Here is a 23,123-nt window from a genome sequence, read left to right as displayed (position 1 = left end):
TAAATACTTAGAATCTCAGCACTCCGGAGAGTAAGGCAGGAGGAGGGCATGGTCACGGTCAGCTTGGGCTAAATAGTAAGATCCCTACCACTGTCCTTCCCCCATATCGTGTCATGAACACCCCTCCAGGAGGGCAGAGCCTCCTGCGGTTTGCCACATCTGGGCAATGTCCTCGATAACAAGAAGGGCTCATTGCTTGGCTGCAGTCTCATGAACTCAGGCAGCAAAGCTTCTGCAGGACCCAGATGCCTTGTCCTCTCCTCTCGGCCAGCTCTGCATTTCCTTTCCCTTTGCTGAAGCAAGGTGCCCCTCTTGTGAACCCTCGGCAAGTCGCGCACCTGGTGTCTCTACCAAGCACAAAGTGAGGTGGAGCTGTAATGGGTGTAGAGCTTACAGCTTAGCGGCGCACCTCTGAGGCATTGGCCAAGGCCACAGTTTCTTCATTGCACTTGGCTGGCTACCAGGACTGATGCAAGGAAAACACGAAGACTCACCAAGGTTATTAATCCCAGGGCTGGGTCTAAGCCACAGTGGTGACACCCCACTTTCCCTACTCAGACTTCTAAGAAAAGTAGTGATAAGGCCTTGATTATAGGCGAAGCACGTAAGGCACTTGCCTTGGAGTGTGAAATGTAAGGAGCCAAAAAAGAAAAGCAAAACCAAAAGACGTTCAGTAATGTGACTTTAATAGTCTTTATATTAGTCTCCCCATTGTGGTGACAAAGTGCCTGAGAAAGGCAAAACAAGGAAAGACTCTCTCTCTCTCTCTCTCTCTCACACACACACACACCACTCACGGTTTGAAGGAATCTAGACCATCATGCCGGGGAAGGCCGAAGTGTGAGGCACTGGCCACACTGCACCCACAGTCAGGAAGCAGTGAGAGATAAATGCCAGTGCTTGGCTCAGCCCCTCCTCTTCCCTTTGTAGCCAGTCCAGGGCGCCAGCCATGGAATAGCCCTGTCCACACTCGGAGTGGGTCTTCATTCTTCAGTTAAGCCTCTATGGAAGACCTAGGTGTTGCCATGGTGACAGTGAAGCTAAGTACTCAGTGCTCTTTTGAAAACTTGAAAGGGAGGCAACAGCCTCTGTTGGATAAAGGGTCAGAACTAATTTTAAGGCAGCTTGGGAAGCTACGCTTATTTATTATCGCAGTTCCTTCCTTTCCTCTCGGGCTATGGCACGGCTCAGCACAGCACCAGCAGGATCAGTGTGTTTTGTAGGGCTAGATTTGATGGGCTTTCTCAACACACTATGATGGTGAGGAGCTTTCTGTAGGCGAGGCTTCCAGCCATTGCCTCTTCCCCAACTTTGGAACAACCATGGCAATCTAGGATGAGAAGCAGGCCTCCCCAGATGCTTTCCTTTCCAAGTACTCTTGTTTGGGGTGGAGGTGGTGGCTGGAGCGGAAGGGTTCTATTTCTTCCTGTCGCTCGCTCTTCCATGAGCTTCTCTCTGCCTATCACTTCAACCTTTTCACATGCTGGGGAATTTCAGCGGATATTAACATTTGTGATTTGGGTGGGAAAAATATCACTGATTGTGTGTTTAATTGGTTTCCATTTTTGTCTTCTTGCATTGTGTGTGGTTCATATAGTTAAAAATGAAATTAATGAAACAGGAGCCCAAAATGTCCCAAATACCGTCTGTTCTAGGAACTAACAGAATACTGTGGGCTCTAATACCAGACTATCTAGCCGCTGAAAGACTTCTTCTGTTTATATAAAGACACTAAATAGCTTTTCGTCTTCTCAGTCATGTCCACAGACCTTGTTTATGCTTCTAAAAGCTTCATGCATCTCCTTAAAGCCCCAGATCTTATCTCTCAATCCATCTGTCTACCTATGAGTGCTGTCCCTCTGCAGTTTGGATGCTTCCAGAACTCCCTTCCTGCCCACAGACATAGAGTTGCTACTATAAAACGGTGCATTATTTGCATTTAATAACCATATGTCCTCCTGTGTGCCCTAAATCTTTCCTAAATTACTTACGTTATCTAATGCAGTGTGTGTTGTTCTGCTGGAGTTTTAAAGGATAATAATAACAGGGAAAAATTACATATTTAGTATAGATGCCTTTCCCAACCCCAGCCTGTGGTTGCTTGAAGCCAGAATTTAGAACCCTCACACAAGGATGGCTCTCTCCCTCTCTCTCACTGTCCATTTCTTCTTCTCTCTTTGTCTTCTTCTTCTGTCTCTCTCATCCCTTTCTTTTCTCCCCTCCATAGCCAGTGATTCCCACCAGTGCTCAGGGCAGCATCTCCTGGGCGGCCACCCACCCACCCACCCACCAGCATCGAGGAAACATCCTAGACTGGTTGAGAATCAACAGCCTAGGATACTCACCAGCCCAGATACTCGCTTCCCTCCATCCTAGGGTCTTGGAACTTACCCTTTCCAGTGTAGGAGACACACTAACAGATTGGGGTGCTTGCTGAGAAGAGTTGCTCAGCCTCATAGAGACTAGAAACTGGATGGATCCAGTTCAGTTCAGAGAAGGTCATATCTTCAAATACTAAAGCACTAAGGATCTAGTCATATTCTGTTAAGTTCTCCAGGGCAATTCTGCGTACCCCAGAGTGGGCAGAGCTATCAGGAGACAAATTCTCACTCAGTATATAAACATTTCCTCTGATATCCCGGGGGGGGGGGTGATCTATTTTATAGAAGGACCACTCTCAAAAGTTCCTTTCAATGCAGTATCCGTGCGTCACCTTTGAGAGGATACCGATGCGAGACATAGCTGCCATTCCGACAATGGAGGGACCATCTTAATTCTCTCACTGATTTCCTTATTTGTTTAGTTTTACAGTGCTGGGCAAGAACTCCACACCTGAGCTCTCTGTGCCCGCTGGGATTCCTTTGCTGATATGGAATCTCCTCCTGTTAGAAATCGGGACTCAGGAAACAATTTCAGAGGTGATTTAGGGTGAAATTGTTCTTCCAGTAGCATACAAATGCTCGGTGATGGCTAGTGACGCGTTTATCCATTCGCTTCCTGTGAGCTTTCAGGGTGCCGGAGCCCACCAGGGCCATCTTGCTCTAGTGGCCTCGCATTCTAGTTTCATCTCTACTGCTCTGATAAAATACCCCGACAGAAAGCTAACTGGAGGAGGAAGGCGTTTGTTGTAAGCTGACAATTCCAAGTTATGGTCCATTATTCAAGAGAAGTCACCGTGGCAGGAACTTGAGAGAAACTGTCATATCACATCCACCTTCAAGACCAGAGAAAAATGAAGGCATGCTTGTTTGCTGACTTGCTTACACTCTGCTAGGTTCTTCTACCCTTATACAGTGCAGGACTCCCTTGCCTAGGGAGTGGTGTCACCCGCGCTGGCCTGGGCTTTTCCATATCTATTAAGAAAATCCCCCACAGAAGAGTTCCAAGGATGACCCAAAGAAGATGATCAGTCCCTCATTGAGACTCTTCTTCCTGGTAGATCCCAGATGTCTGAAAGTCGTGAATTCTTCTATCCTGCTCTAAATGAAAAAAGAAGGGGGGAGACCAAGGAAGAAAAGAAAGTGTGGGAGACCAAGAGAGTATGACTTCTGCTTTGTGTTTTCTTTCTCACTCTGAAGCGTAGGAAAGCCACATCCCACATCTCCCTGCCATCTCCCCACCCCGGCCATGACCAGAAGGACTGACCTACCATGCTGAGCTTATTTAAACAAATACTGTCTACCCGCCTGGGCCCTGAACCTTACATTTTTTGAGAAAAAAGCATTTATCTATTAGGATAAATGCTTCCTGATCCTGTCTTCTCACATCAGCAGCCAGGCACATGCACATCTAAAAACAGGATATAGTATATGCTCATAAGATAGAATAAGAAAAGAATTGCCAGGTAAAGAGAAGGAATCTTATCTTCCAAAGCCCACCTGGTCCGTTGCTGTAGAGCCCAAATGGCTTGTTCAGCCAACCCTCTCCCAGGCCCGTTTTTATTTATGTGGACTTTATTTAGTCTAACGTAAATTCACAAAAATATATGTAAGTGGTGTTTACATTAACATTACATTAAGAAATTGGTTTACCATCTGGCCAGGAGCCAGTGGGTTCATTACTCTAAGGGGGAAGGAGAAGGGGGTGGGGTTGCGAGAAAAGGGAAAGAGGTTGGAGGTAAGAGAGGGGAGGGAGGAAGCAGGGGAGGTGAAGATCAGGGAAGCATTGGAGTTTGAGCTGAAGTCTGAGAGACTTGCTAACCTTCTTGGGCTAATTCTGTCCCCAGGACACTCCAGGTCCCCTTAGAGGCGAGGACTCTGTCTCCTCCGAACTTTGGCAGCTCTGCTTATCATGAGACATAAAGAGATTTAAATTCTTCTGATTTCCTAGGTCTTTTATATTAAGTGCTACAGTATTGGAGTCCTGGCTCTTTTACAGTGGAGAAAGATGCCCTGGAACAAAGGGGTGGGAAGATAGAGACTGGCCACCCTGCCTGCCTAGTTTCCTCCCAGGTGTGGCTGACTGGCCTGTCACTTACGTGCCATACTCCAGTTTCCTGGTCTGTTTAATTAAAAGATGTCATGAGGTGTTGTGAGGATGAAAATGACACAATCTAATAATGTCCTCAGCGCAGTGCCTAGCACGTGGGAAATTCTCAGTAAATTGTTAAGAAGCAAAGTTATAAAAACATCCATCCCGATAGGCACGGTGGTGCATGGCTTTAATCCAGCACTCAGGAGGCAGAGGCAGGCAGTCTGAGTTTGAAAGCACCCTGGTCTCATATATAGTGAGACTCTGTCACACATACACACACACACACAAACACACACACACACACACACAAACCATTTCCTCTTAACGCAGAATCTTAGGAATCTATTTGTGAATGGGGTTTTCTCTAGTCTACTGACCTACAGGGTCTTCTTGTTTGTTTTCTGACGCAAATTCTTAGCGCAGAATGCGTATAAAGAATGTGATGTGCCAGCGCAATCCAGGCAAGGGAGGGCAGAGGTCACGCATTCATCAGCTTCACGTTATGATAATGAAAGGTCTCAGTCAGCATCCTCCTTTGCTCCTGCTGTGTAGACACCGTGAGCGAGTCAACATAGAGAACTGGGCACAAGGGGACTCGTGGGAGGGAAGGAAGTCTAAAGAGAAAGAGCAGTAGATTGTGTTCAGAGTACATTATACACTTGCTTAAAACTTCCTCATGGGTAATATTTTATAATAAAAAATGTTAACGTCACATCCCAATAGCCATATGACCTGCCCTATGCCCCGCCTCTCAAGACTCCACACCCTCACCTCCCAGCAGCAGCACCATGGAGACCAAGCCTGTACCACGTGGACTTTTGGGAGGTGTTTGCCTGGACCACAGCAAATGAGCCAGGGTCCCTTCTGGTCTTCTCCCACCTTCAGTCCCTGGAAGATCCTGAGTGAGGCACATGACTCCTCCCAGAACACACTTTCCAAACCCCACATCAGTCTACACCACATCACTGAAGGAGGACGGTGCGCCAATGAGAAACTGCTTTTTCAATGGTTCCCGAGCGGGAGTCTGATCTCCTGTTAGACTGTCTCGTACAGCAGAACGAGAAAGGATAGGACTGGAGCATGCGGGAGTGTATGACAGAACTCTAGGAGAATCTCCAAAGATTAGAGCCTCAGTTTACCCTTTGGAACCCCTCTCCCTTCAGTAAGAACCTCTCTCCCTTCAAAACGTTTTGGGTGGCCCATTTCCATTCTCAGATTTCTTTTTAATTGTTTCTGGTCTCCCTGCAAGCATTTCCTATGAGCTTCCAGTGCCTTGACTCAGCACCTCTGGAAGACACAGCAGCCATATATGCCTCCTTGTGCTCTGACAGGAACTCGCCCCCTCCTGAATCCGCTCCCTTTTGCCTTCTGTGGGCTCAGTAAGAGAGAAGTAAACTGCTGTGTTTCCCAAGGTCTCTGGCAATACAGGCATTTCACTTCAGACCCTTGTCCCGACTGTTCCACTGTTCGTCCAGGCATCCGAGATGAGTTCGGAAATGTAAATACCAAAGCTGACTCGGAGAAAGTTGGAAGACATGTATTTTCTTTCCGAGATAAGGCTGTGTTTGGACAAACAAGATCAATGTTTGGAAAAGAAGAACAACGCAGCACAGTGCGTGACCGCCATGCTCCTTCCACAGCCTCCCCCCCCCCAACCCCCTGTCTAGGTCACAGGTCTTCATGGCCCTCTGAAAGCTGCAAGTCTGTGCTTGTTTCTGAAGGGTTGGGTTGGAGGTGAGCGGAAGCCAGATGCTCCCTTGGCATGAACAGTGGCAGAGTCCTGGCCGGCAATGGTTACCTGGTCTCTGCCATGTTCTGTGAATGCCCACCTCCTCCTCTCTGGACTGGGGACTCCCCCAAATTGCCTTCTTCACGTGTGTTTTTGAGGTCTCTCCCTCAATTCACAGCCTGGTCTAGAGTTGGTAACTGAAAGTATTTATTGATTGTCTAAGAAACATCCAAATTGTAAAACCAAACGTTAAGAAAAAAAAAAAGTTCTTTGAGGACCCTTTCTGTGTGAAAGGAAAAGACATAGTGCCATGGTGTTCTTCTGGGGAAATATTTTAATGTAGAATTGGATCAAAGGCTTCTGTTATGTATGACAAAGCAGGAAGACTCCCTTGTAAGTACTGAAGCTTCAGTTTCTAGGCCACCAGAGCTAAAGACAAAGTCCGAACCACCTGAGAACCCACTAGTGGTTAATTCGTACTCTGCATATGCCCACTAAAAATCCAGGATCTTTACTGACCTTCTGTAATCCCCACAGCAGCCCTATAAGATAGGCTATTGTTAACCCTTTCCTGGCTGAAAGCATCCACACACAGTAACGGTAGGTTAAACTCAGAGGCCACTTAACTAGTGACAACTCACAACTGAGGATGGCAACGAGGACAGAAAACAATCCAGGTCATAACCATCATGAAAATGCAGAAGACACGACAGCTTAGCTGACTTATTGTAGGCTCTGGTGTTCTGCTCTGTCTGAACTTTGAAGAAAGAGGGCAAAGAGTCTTCAGTCTTTGTTTGTTCTTTAATTAATATTTATTGCTCTGGTCTGACAAAGAATCTGATAAGAGGTCTATTTGATTTTATTAGCAAATTATATTTCTTCTTGTGATTTACACATTTCACCAGCAGACGGGACCCAAGTGTTATTAATGTCTCAACATGAGGGTCTTGTAGGTCTGCATTATCCCTGCAAAATGAAATGGAGGTCCAATAAGGCAAAGAGAATTGCCCAAGCATTTTAGAGTAGATCTCAGGCCTAGCCTTCTGAGTTCCCACTTAGCACTGTCCCCTGTGTCCCCTGACACAAGCTCTGGTCCTCTCAGGCTGTGCTGTGAACACAAACTGCCTTCTTCTCTTGTAGGTTTCTCTCTTGGGTGGCTCTTAGACTCTCTTGACCTGCTCCTGAGGAAACACTACGTTTTTGCTCCTTGCTCAGCCATGAACCAACCAGACCTAGCTGATGACCCCGATCCCAGCCCTGAACCCCTGTGCGTCGTGTGTGGCCAGCACCACTCTGCCGAGGAAAACCACTTCTACACCTACACGGAAGACGTCGATGATGACCTCATCTGCCACATCTGCCTGCAAGCATTGCTGGACCCTCTGGACACGCCGTGCGGACACACCTACTGCACCCTGTGTCTCACCAACTTCCTGGTGGAGAAAGACTTTTGCCCTGTGGATCGCAAGCCTGTGGTTCTGCAGCACTGCAAGAAGTCCAGCATCCTGGTCAACAAGCTTCTTAACAAGCTGCTGGTCACCTGCCCATTCCCAGAGCACTGCACTGAGGTGCTGCAGCGCTGCGATCTCCAGCATCATTTCCAGACAAGGTAGGGACCCACCCTTCTCCTTTCTCCCTAGTGCCCGGCACTCCCAATGCCCTGGCGCCCCTGGCACTCGACAGGATGCCCATTTTCTTTCTTTGTGTCTGTGTCAATAAGACATGGTCTAGATGTTGATGGCTGTGAATCAGTGTGGGCAAATATCACTAAATCGGATTGTGTTGTGTGCATGCCCTTATGTATTTATAGTTTTGAAAAATGGTGGTCTAAATGTTAGGGTTTAGATATAAGTTATTACCACTGGATCATGTTTTCAAATGCTTGGTTCTTGGCTAGATGGTGCTATCTGGGGACATGGCAGAAGCGTCATGAGATGGGACTTAACTGGAAGAAATAGCTTATCAAGCGAAGGCATACCTTTGAGGGCATATCTCTCTCTTTTTCCTGGCTGCCTCTCTCACCAGGATGGACAGAAACTTCTGAAACTGAGCCCAAATAAATACATCTGTAAACAAATCATCTCTTTAATTCGTGTAGGAGTACATTTATTCATTTACTTATTTTTAATTTTATTGGCTTATGTTAATCATATATAGCACTGGGTTTTACAATGACAAGTTATTTCAAATAAGTAAATGACGTCCTTAAATGAGAAATTCAGAACACTATCGCCCTTCATTCTATTTTTCTTTCTATTGTTGTGATAAACACCATGACCAAAAGCAACTCCGGGAGAAAAGTTTATTTGATTGACACATCCCAATCACTGCCCATCACTAAAGGAAGCCGAGGCAGGAATTCGAGGCAAGAACTGAAGCAGAGGTTATGGAGGAACACTGTTTACTGGCATATTCCCTGGCTTGCTCAGTTTTCTTTCTTGGGCATTCAGAAACAAGCTGACACCACCCACAGTGGGCTGGGCCCTCCTGCATCAGTCAATAATCCAGAAAATGTCCCCCAGACTTGCTTACTGGCCATCTGATGGAGGAATTTTCCTGACTGAGGTTCTCTCCCCAGATGACTGTAGCTTGTGTCAAGCTGACATAAAGTTAACCAGAACACCCTCTGAGTGACTGTTTCTATTTCTTCTCTTTTGGCCAAGGTACACACAACGGTGGCAGAAATGAGATGTGCTTCTTGCTGGTGACTGGCATTCTCTGTTCCCCCACCTGCTTCTCAGTTTGTCCCTTCTCACTGTTGCGTGTCTGGACATTCCTGTGTGGGTGGCCTCATTGGTGGCTCTGGGCCTGTTCCCCGCGAGGAACTCTTCTCAGCACACTTAAGGTGTTTAATCAAGGGTGAACAATAATACCACAATTATTCTGTAAGAGGAAATTTGCAGGCTTGTATTTATCTTGGTTCCTGTCATAGTCGGGGCAAGAGGCAGGTGCATGTAATTTTCTTAAAGGGCACACACCTTAGGTCATGAATCTGCTGCTTTGTCTTATGAGACATAAGTAGATTCTCTAACATGAACGTTTTTATCATACAAGGGCCTGAGCCCTTACATTCTTAGCACATGCTTGCCATGCTAATTATGCCAGTGGACTCAAGATGCCCAAGCAGGTGTTTCTAATGTAGGTTTGCAGTAAATTATAGTTTCAGACATGGAGACCCACCTCCATAGTTTCCCAAAAGAAGGCGTGGCCAAAGGAGACAGTGGGGAGCCTGTTGGTGACCTTTGCTGATAATTTTGGCCAGGTGTCAGAGGCATTGTGGAGAGGAAAGTAAACCCAAGGTCAAAGGTAAGGCAGGTTCTGGTCCAACTGTGCCAAGACCAGAGGACACAGTGGGTAGGATTTACAGGAGACCTAAAGAGAAAGAAAGGGTCCTGGGGGAAATTCCTCTGCACGTGTACCAGCGTCCTGTTCCTGCCCTATCGCCATCTTTTCTTCTCCTTGATATGTATTAGTTCCCTGTTGCTGCTCTAACAGTGATAACAAGCTTTCTGACTCCTCACAACTCACATTTGTTATCTCAGTGTTCTCTTAAGGGTTAGAAATCACGCAGCCAACACCATGGGGCTTCTAGGATGAATTCCTTTGGGCTATAGGGGAGGCTTCCACACCTTGCCCTTTTCAGCTTCTAGATGCTTCCTTCCTGACGGAGGAACAGCATCATTGGAGTAGACTGTGGCAACCTGGGGGGCTACAATGACAAGAATCCATACTTAGCTGCCCCAACAGAACTTTCATTCATCTCCTGCCCACGCTACCCCGTGACCAGAACATCTCAAGGAAGCTGAGGGAAAGTGTTGGCAATCACACAATTGGTAATAATTTGCACTTGGGAAAGAACTGTGAGGGAGGAACCCCAGACTGACAGAAATCCAGTCATCTCTTCAGGCTGAGGCTCTCTGGGGAGGAAACCCCCACCTCAAGAAAGTATGGGCTTCAACACCTGCCCTTGCACCTCCTCCCTGACACCAGTGCTGCCTAAGTAGGTTGGCACCAGCCTTTCCCAAAATACACATTAGTCATCAGAGGCTTAATATATACACGGATGCCCTCCATTGTCAGCCCTAGCGTTTGCTGGCAAAGACTAAGAATTTGGAGCTAACCTTAGACTTGCCTTCTGACCCTTCAAGGCCTTCACCATTACTGGTCAGTAGACCACCTTTTCCTCCCCTTAGAAGGGACAGTAAGAGGACCCAATAGCTATTTCTTCAGGTGGCTATTAAACTGGGAAGACTCAGGTGACCAGGAGATCAGGGTCTCTTTGCATGGGGCCTCGAGGGTTGTGACTGACTATGGGGAACATTGTCCTGTGGATATATGCTGGGAAGAGCTTTTGTGAAGACATTTTGCTCTTTTGATCTCATTATTTTGAGATAAGGCCTCAGGAGGAATAAACTGGCCTGTACCTTTATATGTAGCTGAGGATGACTTTGAATTCTTGATCCTCCTGCCTCCATCTCCTGATAAAGGGATTGCAGGCATACACCTCCACCTGCTACAGATTCTGGGTTTTTTGTTTTTTGTTTTTTGTTTTAAGACAGGGTTTCTCTGTATACCCCTGGCAGTCCAGGAACTCACTCTGTAGCCCAGGCTGACCTCAAACTCAGAGGTCCTCCTGTTTTCCTCCCGAGTGCTGGAATAAAAGGCGTGCATCACCACTGCCCCATTCTGTGCTGTTACTTTATTCAACAGATATACATATAAATATTTTTTTAACTTGACAAAAATAACTGAGCTGGGGATGTAATTCAGTTGGTAGAGTACTTAACTACCATGCACAAAACCTTGGGTTTGATTCCCAGCACCATGTAAACCAAGGGTAATGGTGTACACCTATTATCCCAGAAACTGCGGGGCAGAAACAGGAGGATTAGGAGTTCAAGGTTGTCCTTAACAATATAGAGAATTCAAGGCTAGCATGGGCTACCCGATACCCTGTCTCCAAGAACACATTTATGGTGTACACTTCATGCCTTAAATATTGATGCATTGTGGCGTGGACTAATGAAGGTATTTAACATGCAGTTCTCATACCAAAGTTTTGGTGCTGCAAACTCTTAAATCTACCTTGTACAAGATCTGTTGCAAACTGATATATCAGAGAGTAGAGCTCATGGACTTAGTCCTTCTGTTTCACTGAATTTCATATCTTTAGCACATGGTAGCCATGCATCTGGGGTACAGCTGCATCGTATCTGTTAACAGATGCTGTGATCTCTGGGATTCTGGCCATGTACATATAGTGACCTTCAGAGCCTGAGCCTGGGGGAAGGCTTTGGTAAAACATGCAGGATGAACTGTGGCTCCGAGCTAGTGGCCCATCACTGACACTTGCCTCAGATTAGAGTACTCTGGGGGTGTTGGGAGCCAGAGACCCAGTGTGTGGGATCTGATGGGTGCTGTTGACTTCTGCCCTCTTGTATGCTTTTAGATTATGTCACATGTATGTGCTCAGAGAGTCCGGTAGGGGGACCAGGCTGATTGAGTTGGATGGCAGCCTTCCCAATCAAAGTATAATGCTAAGAGGCGTCATGGGACTGCTGCAAAGGGCCTGGCTGGGAAGTCTCCCTCCTCATCGCCTGTCATTGTGAGTGTGAGTAGACACCAGCTTGTACCCCTGGCTTCCGAGCAAGTCAACACCTCATCTTCACTGTGCGACAACCTCTTCTGCATGAATGACATTTATAAAGGGCCATAATGACCTAAGTCCTAGTGAAAGAAGCCAATTTCTGCTTCTGAGGAAATAACCTCAGAAGGGTGAAGGAGAAAAGCAGAAAACACTGAGTTGCTTCCTAGGCAAGTACTCTGCCTTCTGTGTCTCTTATTCTTTTGATATTTTGGCTGTGAGCCTTAGCCTATAGTAGATGAGTCATCTCTCCAGCCCGGTTTCTCTTACTCTTTAAAAGTGGTAGGTTAGAACTGGCCTTCCCAACGGACCTACTGGCAAGGGAAAAGAGATCATTGTTCAGTGTTTTGAAAGAAGCTGGAATGAGAACGTGATTGAATTGGCTCCAGCCCCACTTGACTGCAGGTTCTCAGGGAGGAGTATCTTGATTGAGTCTGGCCAGTGTCCTAGGAGTACCTTCTTCAAAGCTCTGTCCTGGGCCCTCTGTTGACCTTGACTTCTGTCAGGGACCCTTTTCTGTTGCTTTCAGTACAATCCAGGCTTGGCTGGTTGTTCACAGTCTAGGCAGGATTTCACTGTAGGGAGAAGGAATCCGGGGCATCACTAGGAACCTGTAACCATTCTTGTTAGTCGTCCTTGCTTTTTTTAACTGGTCACTTCAGGTCAGTTGGGCATACACACTGGCACACATTCCTACAGTGACTAGACTTGATTTGATTTTGATTGGGTTTTACTCTTTTGAGGCAGGATCTCACCTTGCAACTCTGGCTGTCCTGGAACTTGCTTATCTAGGCCAGGCTGGCCTTGAACTCACAGAGATCTACCTGCCTCTGCTTCTCTGGGTCTAGGATTAAAGTTCTACACCACCATGCCAAACCTTATAGTGACTTTCTAATCCTGAATCCAATTTGGCCCTCACCTCACCTCTGTTTAGCAAAGAGAAAAGCAATAAGAAACTGAGAAATGGTAGTGAATAGCTGAGGTGGCCTTGGGGGGGGAGGGGGGACAGCCGGCAAAACCCCAGGGCAAGGCTTAGGGTTAGGGCTGTTTACTATCAAGGAAGCAGAGGAACAATGCATGGTTATTCCAAATTGAAAGCTTTTAGACCCAAGGGAATTATACTAATTAGGATTACATCTGGTAAGCCAGAGGACATTAAGTGGTATAGAATTAAGAGCCTGGAAGTTTTATTTTTCTCATGGAACACAAAGTCTCAGGCGGCAAGACTAGGACTGAGATGACGTCACGCTGATGCCATCAGGAACCCAGACTTCCTTCTGTTTTTCAGTTTAGTGTCCACCCTCAAGCTTGTCACTCCATGCGCTCAAAATGGCCATTCACCACGGTATCACGCAGAAGTTTCAGGCAGGAAGGGAGCCGAGAGTGTTTCCTTTAAAGAACGTTCTGGAATGTCTCTGTCAGTGAGTTTTGTTCATACCTTATTGACTTGAATTGTGATCCGAGACCAGCCATCTGCTGGAGAGGTGAAGAGCATTACTGCCGTGACAGATATCTGGTGGGCAGGCAGCCAGCAGTGGCTGGGATAGTGGCCTCCTTAACATGCAACAGGTCAGACGCCTTCAATTTCATGCTGCAGTGTCATTCACTTAATCATTTATTTTATCACCCTGAAAATGCAAGGAGACAAATGAATGGGTGCCGTTCATTGTTCCTAGCACACATATTAAATGTCAGTAGCACACTGCCTGTCCATTCGCACCACTGTGAAGTCCATGGCATGCTGTTCATTTGAGGGTCTATACTCAGGGTCTGCGCCTCTCAGAAGAGCTTGTCCCAGAACTTGCTAAAACCACATTCAGGAAAAGATAACAGCATATCATCTTTATCAATATAGGAAGGAAAAGAAACCCACCAGCTAGGCTCAGTCACTATTGCTAAGAGTCATTAGTAACTACTCAGTGATGTAGACATAATTTTGTTTTGGCTTCATAACAACACTACGAGTTAAATGCTGTTATTGCTGATGTTTTCTTACAGAGGAGGAAACGGAAATTCAGAGAGGGTAAGCCACATACCTGGGATACCCAGCGTGAGGCAGAGCTAGGATGCAAATTTCAGGCTTGTTTCCTCAGCACTAATACCAAACCCAACTTCCTCTTTACTGCTGTTCACTAGCTCTGACTCACTCCTGCATACCAGTCTTCACTGCCAGGGAATTCAAGTTTGGGCCTCAACAAAATTAGCAATGACTGTGTCAGGCTTTATCAGGATTGCACGTGTCTGATCTCGGCTATGCAAGTTCAGTGTGCATTAAACGTTCCTGGCCCTGCCTCGCCTCCGTGCCCAGCTCTGATGTCAAACTCTCGGTCACTATGCAGCTGATTGCAGTTCCTGTCCCTCTGTAGACACTCCTGAACTCCTCTTCCTCACAGGTGTGCAGCCTGTGAATTCTAAATGGAACTGTCCCTTTGAGCCATCTCTCTGAAGACTTGGAGTTGGTGAGACGAGTTAACTCTTCTTGAATATGGAGTCTTGGGAGCATCTTGACTGACCAGAGCTCGGGCACCTGATTCTTATTCAGCTTTAAGCTGAAAGAAGTCATGGAGTCAAATCCTATGAGAAACCATGGATATTAACTTTATTTCCATAACTGAGGCTCAGACACTGCAACTGAATGCCAGCGCTTAGTTCGGGGAGGAAAGAGGGTGACTCTCTCCCCCGCAATCCAAGACCCTGCTTACACAGCACTGCTGTCTATTAGGGGCTCATTAATATTTTCAAAGAGCCTGGTCTCCTGGCGACCAGCACAGCATCCCTGTGGTCCCCTGTGTCAGGAGAGTGAAGGGTAAAGTGTCGCAAATTCGTGTTCTGAACGTGCATCCATGCTCAGGAGGGCGGCTCTGCTTTCGGCACCTCCTTGAGGTGGCATCACGAAGCAGAGAGGCTCCAGAGATGCTAATTTCTGAGTGTCTCTCCGCAGCAGGCTGCAGGATGGCTTTTAATTATTCGCTCATTCACACGTGGAGTTGAATGTGCCATGCCCGTGCCCTCTCCTAACGCGGCTTCACTCCCAGCCTGGCTGCTCCTCGCCAGTGATGTAAACGCACCAGCTGCTTCCCAGGAGCCAGTCCGAATCCTGCAGGAGGGGCCCATCCCTCTCCCAGGCATCAGCCTGCTGCCTTCAGCCTAAGCCCTCTTGCCAACCATGGTGGGTTTCTCCGATCTCCCATCACCTTATTGGAGATGCCCAGAGCTAATCCTCTTACTGGCTCATGATTTATAGTGTGCCTTAATCTCCAGACTCCAAGGCAGATGCACTATCATCTTCTGACTGTGGGGAGATGAACAGACTTGTTTAAAGGGGCTGCGCTGGGCTGACTGAGGTGGTCAGGAGGAAGGCGGCAGGCTGCTCAGAAAATGAAGGCGCTTCTGCTTCTGGTCCTGCCCTGGCTGAGCCCTGCTAACTACATTGACAATGTGGGCAACCTGCACTTCCTGTACTCGGAACTGTGAGTCCCCTCTCGGTGCCTGCATCTCTCTCTCTCTCTCTCTCTCTCTCTCTCTCTCTCTCTCTCTCTCTGTGTGTGTGTGTGTGTGTGTGTGTGTTGGGTGGATGGAGGTGGCTTCTGAGTTACTTTCCCAGCTGGTCTATTATGTGTCCAGCAGTAATTCTGCATATACATCGTGTGTTTGAATACAGTGCCCTGTGGCAGTTAAGGCAGCATGCTTAGTGCTCTGTGACTTAACAGGAAATACCATCTTAATGGGTGTGGTGCCTCCCCAGCAAGGCAGCCCCCACTTCTGTGCTAAAACTGTGTGTGTCTGTGTGCGCGTTCAGTCTTTTCTTGATAGATGAGACTTCTTTCCCTTTCCATAAATAGAACTGAGAGCAATTAAGATCAGAGCTTGCATGCAGAGATGTGCACTCGCATAGGGGGTTTCTGGAGACTACTAGTCCTTTTATTGAGACCGTCAGAGCCAATGCCTGAAGACAGGTGGGGTGTCAGTAAGGAAAAAAGATAACCTATGCATTAAAAGTGTAAATTTTTATTTTGACTTTTGATAATTTTTAAGCATGGAAATAAATGCCATTGGTGCCCATACTCCCATACATAATCTCAAGATTAATAGTTTAGCAAGCTCCAGGATATCCAAGGCTGTTTAACTATATAGCAAGACCCTGCCTCAAAAAATATATATATACATATATACATACGTACACATATAAAGTTATATATACACACACATATGTATGTGCACACATGTTTAAAATTGTCTTGAGTAAATGTAGTTGTCATAAGATTTCACCCTAAATATTTTGCAGTATACTTCTAAAACATAAACATATTTTTCTACATGCCTCGTGCCTATTTCATAGAAGGAAATGACCCTCTAACTTTAAGTATGTTTCTGGCTCCTTTGTTGGAAGGATTACAGGCTAGAGCGGGTAGTTTCTGCCCGTCACAGGAGATGTTTTGCTCAGCCCCCAGTATTTACAAACTCCTCCTTGCTAACCGGACAAGAAGCTACAGAAGGGATGATTTTTCTTTCAGGGATGGGATCTTTCTGTGTCCTAGGCTAACCCGGAACTTTTATTCCCCTGCCTCAGTGCCCTGAGCACTGGTGTGACAGGTGTGTTCTTCTGGGGCCAGGACAGAGAACAAGAAATCTAAGTCGGGGTTTACAGAGTTCTGGTTGGAAAAGCCGACCTGGTCTGACTTCAGTCATGACTCCACTCACAGATGGGTGGAAACAACCCGTGTTGCTTTTGTTCTTCGTCGGATTAACCAGTTTGTCAGACAGTAGCTATGTAGTAAATGTTGACAACTAGAACAAGACACTTGAAGGCAAGGCATTCATTCTATAAGAGGCTGTGTGTCGGGAGGGTCTGGGCTACTTAACTGACATGTACCGCTAGTGCACCTGAGATCAGAAAACTCAGAGAAAAGTGTTTGACTTTAACTTCAACTATGAGAGCCCCAGGGGAGGCTATGACATTGCAAAAGCCTTTCTTAAAAAATATACAGTGGTAGCGCTCATTGGAGTTGTGCGAAGTCTCCTTGCCCTCTCCCAGAGGTGCCTGAGGTTGAGGTCTCTGGAATGAGGGGCCACAGCATCCTTTCTGCCTACCCCCCCACACCTGTTTCCCTGCAGCCACTGTGTTAGTTTTCTACAGCTGCGGTGACAAATGTCCACAAACTAGGTATCTAGATACCTATTCTTTCAATGTTTTGGAGTCCAGATACTTGAAATGAGAGGATAAGTGCACGTCCACTTTGACATAGTGGGGAAACCCTTCACGTACTCCTTCCTCAGTCCACTGGCTCTAAGAATCCTTTTGCTGTGGCTTTGGGACTCCAGTTTCTCTCTCTCTCTCTGTCTATATATGACCTTCTCTTCTGTGTCCTTTCCAATTCTGTTTATGTCTCTTTCCCTCCTCCTCATATCATTTTCCTACAGTGCTGGGTACCAAACCTAGAACCTTGAACATGCTAGGAAGCCATAGAGTGGCATCCCAGCACCTCCTCCTCTCGTAAGGGTATTGTCACCATGTTTAGGCCCAGTTGGATAGTCCAGCATGATCTTATCTCGAGACCTTTAGCCTAATTCATTTTCAGTCCTAAGGCATATTATCTAAATGAGATCACCTTCACACACATTGCTGAGTGGAGTTACTTTGGGGGCCTACCCTTTGGCCTCCTTTAGATGTTGTAGAAGAGCCCCTCCAGTTACTTTCAGTCCTATTGCCTTGTTGAAGGAAGGATTTTCATTTTAGTTCAAATAAAAATGAGCCTTCCTGTAAGTATAGAGCTCGGAGGCAAAGTCTCTCTTGGATGATCTGAGTGGACACATGCAGGTCACTCTGAAGCGCTTCAGAAAGCGAGATGCTATCGAGTGTCTAGGACAGCATTTCTAAACTCATTGGTCAGAACTTGTTAGTAGTCTCCCATTACGAAGAAGGTGAAACTTGTCTACTTCTTGTTGCCAGAGAACTTTGGGGTGTGAGCTAGACCTTGAAGTATAGGTAGGAATTAGGCACAGTGAAGGGTGGAGAGAGCTTTCCCAAATACCAAATAGCACTAGTTATTACCCAAACTTTAACAGTTTCATTCCGAACCATGTGTGAGACTTCTCTGCTAGTTTAATGCCCTGAGCAGAGGTGGCAGGAGGCGAGTGTATGTCCTTAAGGTGAAGAACTCCATGTCCTGTCTACCATGGCCCCCAGGACCTCAGAGAGAGAACCATGGGGGTTTGCCGGTTTCCCTCCCCTCTCATCCAGGCTCTGATACATAGATGAAGCCTTGTATCCCCAGTGCTTCCAGATGCAAAGTGTCCCTTGAGTTCCCTACCCACTAGCACCAAGTTCTGCCCACTGGGGACCTATCTGGGACACTGGAGCTAATTAGTAAACAAATCAAAATTCAGTCCAGGACTGTCCCAACTCCCATGCTTCCAGGAACATGGTAGGAAATGTTTAAAATAGAAGTCACTTAAGTAAAAAAGCAAAAGTCCTTGGTGAGTTCCATGGCCAACTATAGAATGCATGTTAAGTGGAATTGTGCCTGAAGGCATAAGTCAAACTGAAAGGTTGCTTCCCGTTGTGGTCCGTTTGTGACTGAGGGAAGCTGTACTAACAAATTAATTCTGATCTTGCTCACAAATAATCCCAGCTAAGTTCCAGAACACAGCTCTGTACTTGAAGAACTGAAGGTATAGTCGTTACCTGCTCAGTGGCCTACTGTGGTATTTGTGACATTTCTTCCATTTAAACTCAGTATTTAGTTCAGCAAAAAACTCCAGGGAAAAGCATTGGTGTTTGGGGTACAGCGTGCACCTCATTGCCCGCAGCAAACCTTCAAGAACATGTACTAAGAACTGAAAGACTTTGTGTTTCTTCCACCTTCAAAGTTCCTAGTCCCTATCAACTTTGGGGAATGCGACTTGCTGCCACTTTTGGGTGGCTCTTGTGACCTGCTCGTGCCAAAGGGGCAAGCTGAGCAGTCTTCAAGCAAGTGTGCAGTACAAGCTGAGACTGTGCTTTTTAGAGCCCATCGTCTGTCCATTGTAGGGAGTTCTCAACAGGGCTGCTCAGCGTGGTCACTAGAAGAACCCATGTTCATGAAATTAATGCTATGGCTTAGCTCTGTGACTTCTCAGAAAGCCAGGATGTACCACCTCTCTTGAACTTAGACAAAGAGTTTTGATTTGTGAGTGGAGTCACTATGCATAGTAGCCATTCCTGGAGAGAGAAGTCACACTCTAGTCCCTGGTCCCTGTGAGAGAGTTGTCTGCACAGATGCAGTCTCTTTCCATCAGAGCTGTGTACTAAAGAAGCTAGGATAAGAGATTCTAAATTTGCAGCTTGAATTCTTTAGGGCTACAGAGGGCCAAGGCCTTCTGAAGAAACTGCAAAGAAAAGCAGGAGGGGTGGAAGTGTTGTATGCATCCTTCGTGCACACTGGGTCCAGACCACAAGCCAAGGGCACGGGGACCCAGATCACCCACCAAGTATCTTAGGACTCAGGAGACCAAACACCCAGCACCTCCCTAGAAGAGCTTTTTCTGATCAGTTTGCCAAGCACACCGCTGACGAATCACACTGACTGTCTGCACCAGAGACATTGCACGCTGGGGCAGTCAGTCAAATACAGTTGGACATTTGGGGCTTGGAAATGAGAGGTCAGTTTGTCTTCTTTTTGTCTGTCACTCTAGGTGGTCCAGCTACTTGCTCTTCCTTTTCTGGGTCAAGGTCCTAGGACAGTAACCACAGTGTTTCTTTTTTCCTCCCTCATTGACCTCAGCTGTTGGCTTGTGGACGCTAGAAAGCGGGGAGGGGGAATCGTCTGTGGGTCTTCGTGTGACTAGAGAGCCGCACGGGTGTGGATCGCTGTTCTTGGATTCTTCCAGAAAGAAGAGAAGGGACAGGGACAAGAGCAATGACTTCCAACACCCTTTCTCCCTCATTCTCACTGTGTTAACAACCCTCACACACACACGTCTGAGGTCCACACGAAATGGCTCAGCTCTATGGACTTGCCAGCAAATGTTGTCCAAACTGACTCTCAAAGAATTTGTTTTTTTTTTTTAATAATCTTGAAAGAAAAAAAGAATGTCTCCAGATTTTTCTTGCTGTATGTTTTGAGCAGCTGAGGTCAAGTTTTGATGGGAACCAAAAGGAAGGAGATAACATTTGCAGATAAAATGAACTGAGGTGGAGAAGTCCTGTCCCAGCAAAGGTGAAGATCAATTTCCAGGACTTCTTTGGGCTCATGAATGTCTTCAAAGGCTTTCAGTTGGGGCAGGGCGGGGAGAACCACAGCCTCCCACTGTACCCTGTACCCAGCCTTCAGTACATGCTTCCACGTTTTCCCTTAACTTTTAGGCTTGTGTGTTTGGAACGAAATGGAAGCTGTGTGTTCCTAACCCATTTTATGCTAGGCTCACTGAATGCTTCTTTGTAATGGAACGATGATTCTTTGATGTTCACAGAGCATGGCAACCTTGTTCCATGGCTTTTAGTTTTTTATTTATTTTTTTTCTTTTGCTCCTTGATAATCCACAAGTTCTCTTTTGGCAGCTACGGAACAATTCTGTTTCCTAACTCTTCGCTGGTTTCAAATGTTCTTCCTTGAAAAACCTCTACTCCATCCAAACCCTGCAGTTTCAAGACACTGCTCAAGGGCTTGCCAGTCGTGTCTATCTTTCTAGTTGCATGACTATGTCAGGCAAAGCTAGGATTTCTTTAATATCCCTATTGGTTCAGGTTTGTTTCATTTTCTTTCATCTTCATTCTAACTCGCTACAGTGGAAAATTTTGGACAACGAAAGGGGAGAAGGGAATAAAGGACGTCGGGTCTCTTACATCCGTCGTCAGCAGTTATCATTCCACGGTCGTGTTTCTTTCATCTTTAATGCCCTTGAATTATTTGGAATCAAATCGTAGATATGATTATCATTTTTATCTGTCAATATCTCACCAGTTCATCTTTTAAAAGTGGTTTTGTTTAGTTTGACTTTTTCCTTTTTTGGTGCTGATTTTATTTTTTTTAAGAAAGTATATCACTTACATAACCCAAGTTAGCCTTGGACTTGTGGTCCTCCTGCCTCAACTACCTGAGTTCTTGGATTGTGGCCATGTGCCACCACTCCCAAGAAAAGGGTAAATTCTTAAGAAATGTGACCACAACATTAACATCACAACAAGACAAATAACTAATTCCTTAAGAGCGAATAACCGTCAGCTCCAACTGTCTCTATAACCATCGGCTCCAACTGTCTCTATAAACATCAGCTCCAACTGTCTCTATAACCATCGGCTCCAACTGTCTCTATAAACATCAGCTCCAACTGTCTCTATAACCATCAGCTCCAACTGTCTCTATAACCATCGGCTCCAACTGTCTCTATAAACATCAGCTCCAACTGTCTCTATAAACATCAGCTCCAACTGTCTCTATAAACATCAGCTCCAACTGTCTCTATAACCATCGGCTCCAACTGTCTCTATAACCATCGGCTCCAACTGTCTCTATAACCATCGGCTCCAACTGTCTCTATAACCATCGGCTCCAACTGTCTCTACCATTTCGTTGTTTTCCTTCTGACGGGTTGGTTGCAGCTTGTTACCATAGTTGTCTTCCTCCTCTTTCTCACTCATGCTGCCTCGACAGAACGTGTTGATAAAGTGAATTTGGAGGAATATAGCTTTGTCAAAGTACAAATGCTAGACTAATGTAGATTGTAATTTATTACCCAAGTAGAAGAAATCTTAAGACCCAAAGCATTGCATGCTAAAGTCCCTGTGAATTTATTTACCATTTTATCTGAATCCAGGTTTTTGGTGACATTTGGAGGGACCTTAAGGAGCACAAAAAGGGAAATACCTTTTCCCCAGTATAATATTTACCAAGTTTTAAATCACTGACTTACATCAATAAGGAATATATCCATAGGCCTGTAATGTATAGTTATTTCTATACAGAATTAAGTATAGCTCCATGGACATATGCATATATATATCCATAAATATTATCATAGATATATATCATATAACTAGTAATATATATCATCTGTGCATAGTTTATATGTATTGTCATACCATAAGTATCTATAAATTTTGCACATGTTTACTACGTTAATATATACATGGAACACGGACAAAATCATTTTAAAAGACAAAGAAGTTGCCTTTAGAGTTTTAGTGCAGCCCCCTCCCTCCACCTCCAGTTCTGCACACTTTGGCGACTGATGCTTGAGAAATAAGCTTTTTGGACTTCTTGGCATAAGAACACAACATTCTCAAAGCTAACAGAGGACAGTTTCTCCCTGACAATCTGGGGTGGGTCTTGGAAGGAACGGGCAGGAAATGGCCCGATTTTGAAGGCCAAATAAAACTTCAGGCCAGAACAGCAGGCACCCTTTTTCTTAGTCATCGTCCCCTTTTGTAGAGAGGACAGGGACTGTCTTTCTCAGTGGCCTCTCTCCCCTGGAGCTCTCCATGGCCCACACTGCTTTGTGTCATCCAGAGTGGCCCAGCAGGGCCAGGCATGCTGAGACTGAAGTGTTTAACAAAGAAGGCCATCAGACTGCTAAGGCTGGCTAGAGTTCTTTCAGGAATGCACATGTCCCCGGAACCCTGGGTCACGCTCAAGCACATAGTGATCCTGCTCCAGTGCCGGTTACTTTCCTCCTGGCTCTAGGTTTCTTGTTCTCTTGCATTCCTTCAGCAAAGTGAGCTTGGTGCTCCCTTCAAGCCCATTTCTCGTTTCAGTCTTACACACTCCTGCACACTCTTCTGAGGTCCTGGACACCTTTCTCGAGCCTCTCCCTTCTCTAAGTCATTCTACCCAAAACAATGAGAAAGGAAGAAACCGGGACTTCGTGACAGGGAGGAACCCTCTTGTTACCCCTACACTATAGTGGTCCTCACAAGAAGACCTGGTGAGAGGCTACCAGGCCTACTCTGGAGTCAGGCTTGCTGACTCCCTTACAAAGGGCAATTGGGGGCAAGTTACTTGGCCCTGCTGAGCTTTCCTCATAAACAAAAGGAAGGTAACAACACCTATCTCACAGGTTGTTGTGAGCGCTGAATAAAATATGAAGTATTTAATACAATGCCTGATATGGAGGAAGCCCATATGTTGTGGATTTTGCTAGTCTTGCAAGAATATATAACCCCTAAACCATTTTATTATCTCTGAAATAGATTGCATACAAAGAAATGTGGCCCTGCTTTTCTTGGTGATTTATAAAATAACAGAATATTTCCCAATAGACAGAGTCTGATTTAATTCCGAACACAGCTTTGTCCCCAGG

At 46.0% G+C, this 23,123-nt stretch overlaps 1 protein-coding gene across 2 annotated transcripts in view; it reads left to right on the top strand.

Annotated features, from left to right (window-relative positions):
* Positions 1-23,123, top strand: part of Lnx1 (ligand of numb-protein X 1) — a 105,089-nt gene that overhangs the window by 9,579 nt on the left and 72,387 nt on the right. Inside the window, exon 2 of one of the 2 annotated variants that reach the window (XM_057772821.1) lies at positions 7,343-7,811. In XM_057772821.1, the coding sequence (XP_057628804.1) occupies positions 7,420-7,811 (392 nt within the window). In that variant the 5' untranslated portion in view covers positions 7,343-7,419. Of the gene's footprint in view, positions 1-7,342; positions 7,812-14,999; positions 15,317-23,123 lie in introns of those variants that run through there. The other variant, XM_057772822.1, reaches the window with a different exon arrangement.

The sequence above is a fragment of the Chionomys nivalis genome, chromosome 6, assembly GCF_950005125.1.
Source record: "Chionomys nivalis chromosome 6, mChiNiv1.1, whole genome shotgun sequence".
NCBI classification, from domain to species: domain Eukaryota; kingdom Metazoa; phylum Chordata; class Mammalia; order Rodentia; family Cricetidae; genus Chionomys; species Chionomys nivalis.
Note: the sequence above shows the minus strand (reverse complement) of the source record. Positions and strands in the feature narration are given on the sequence as shown.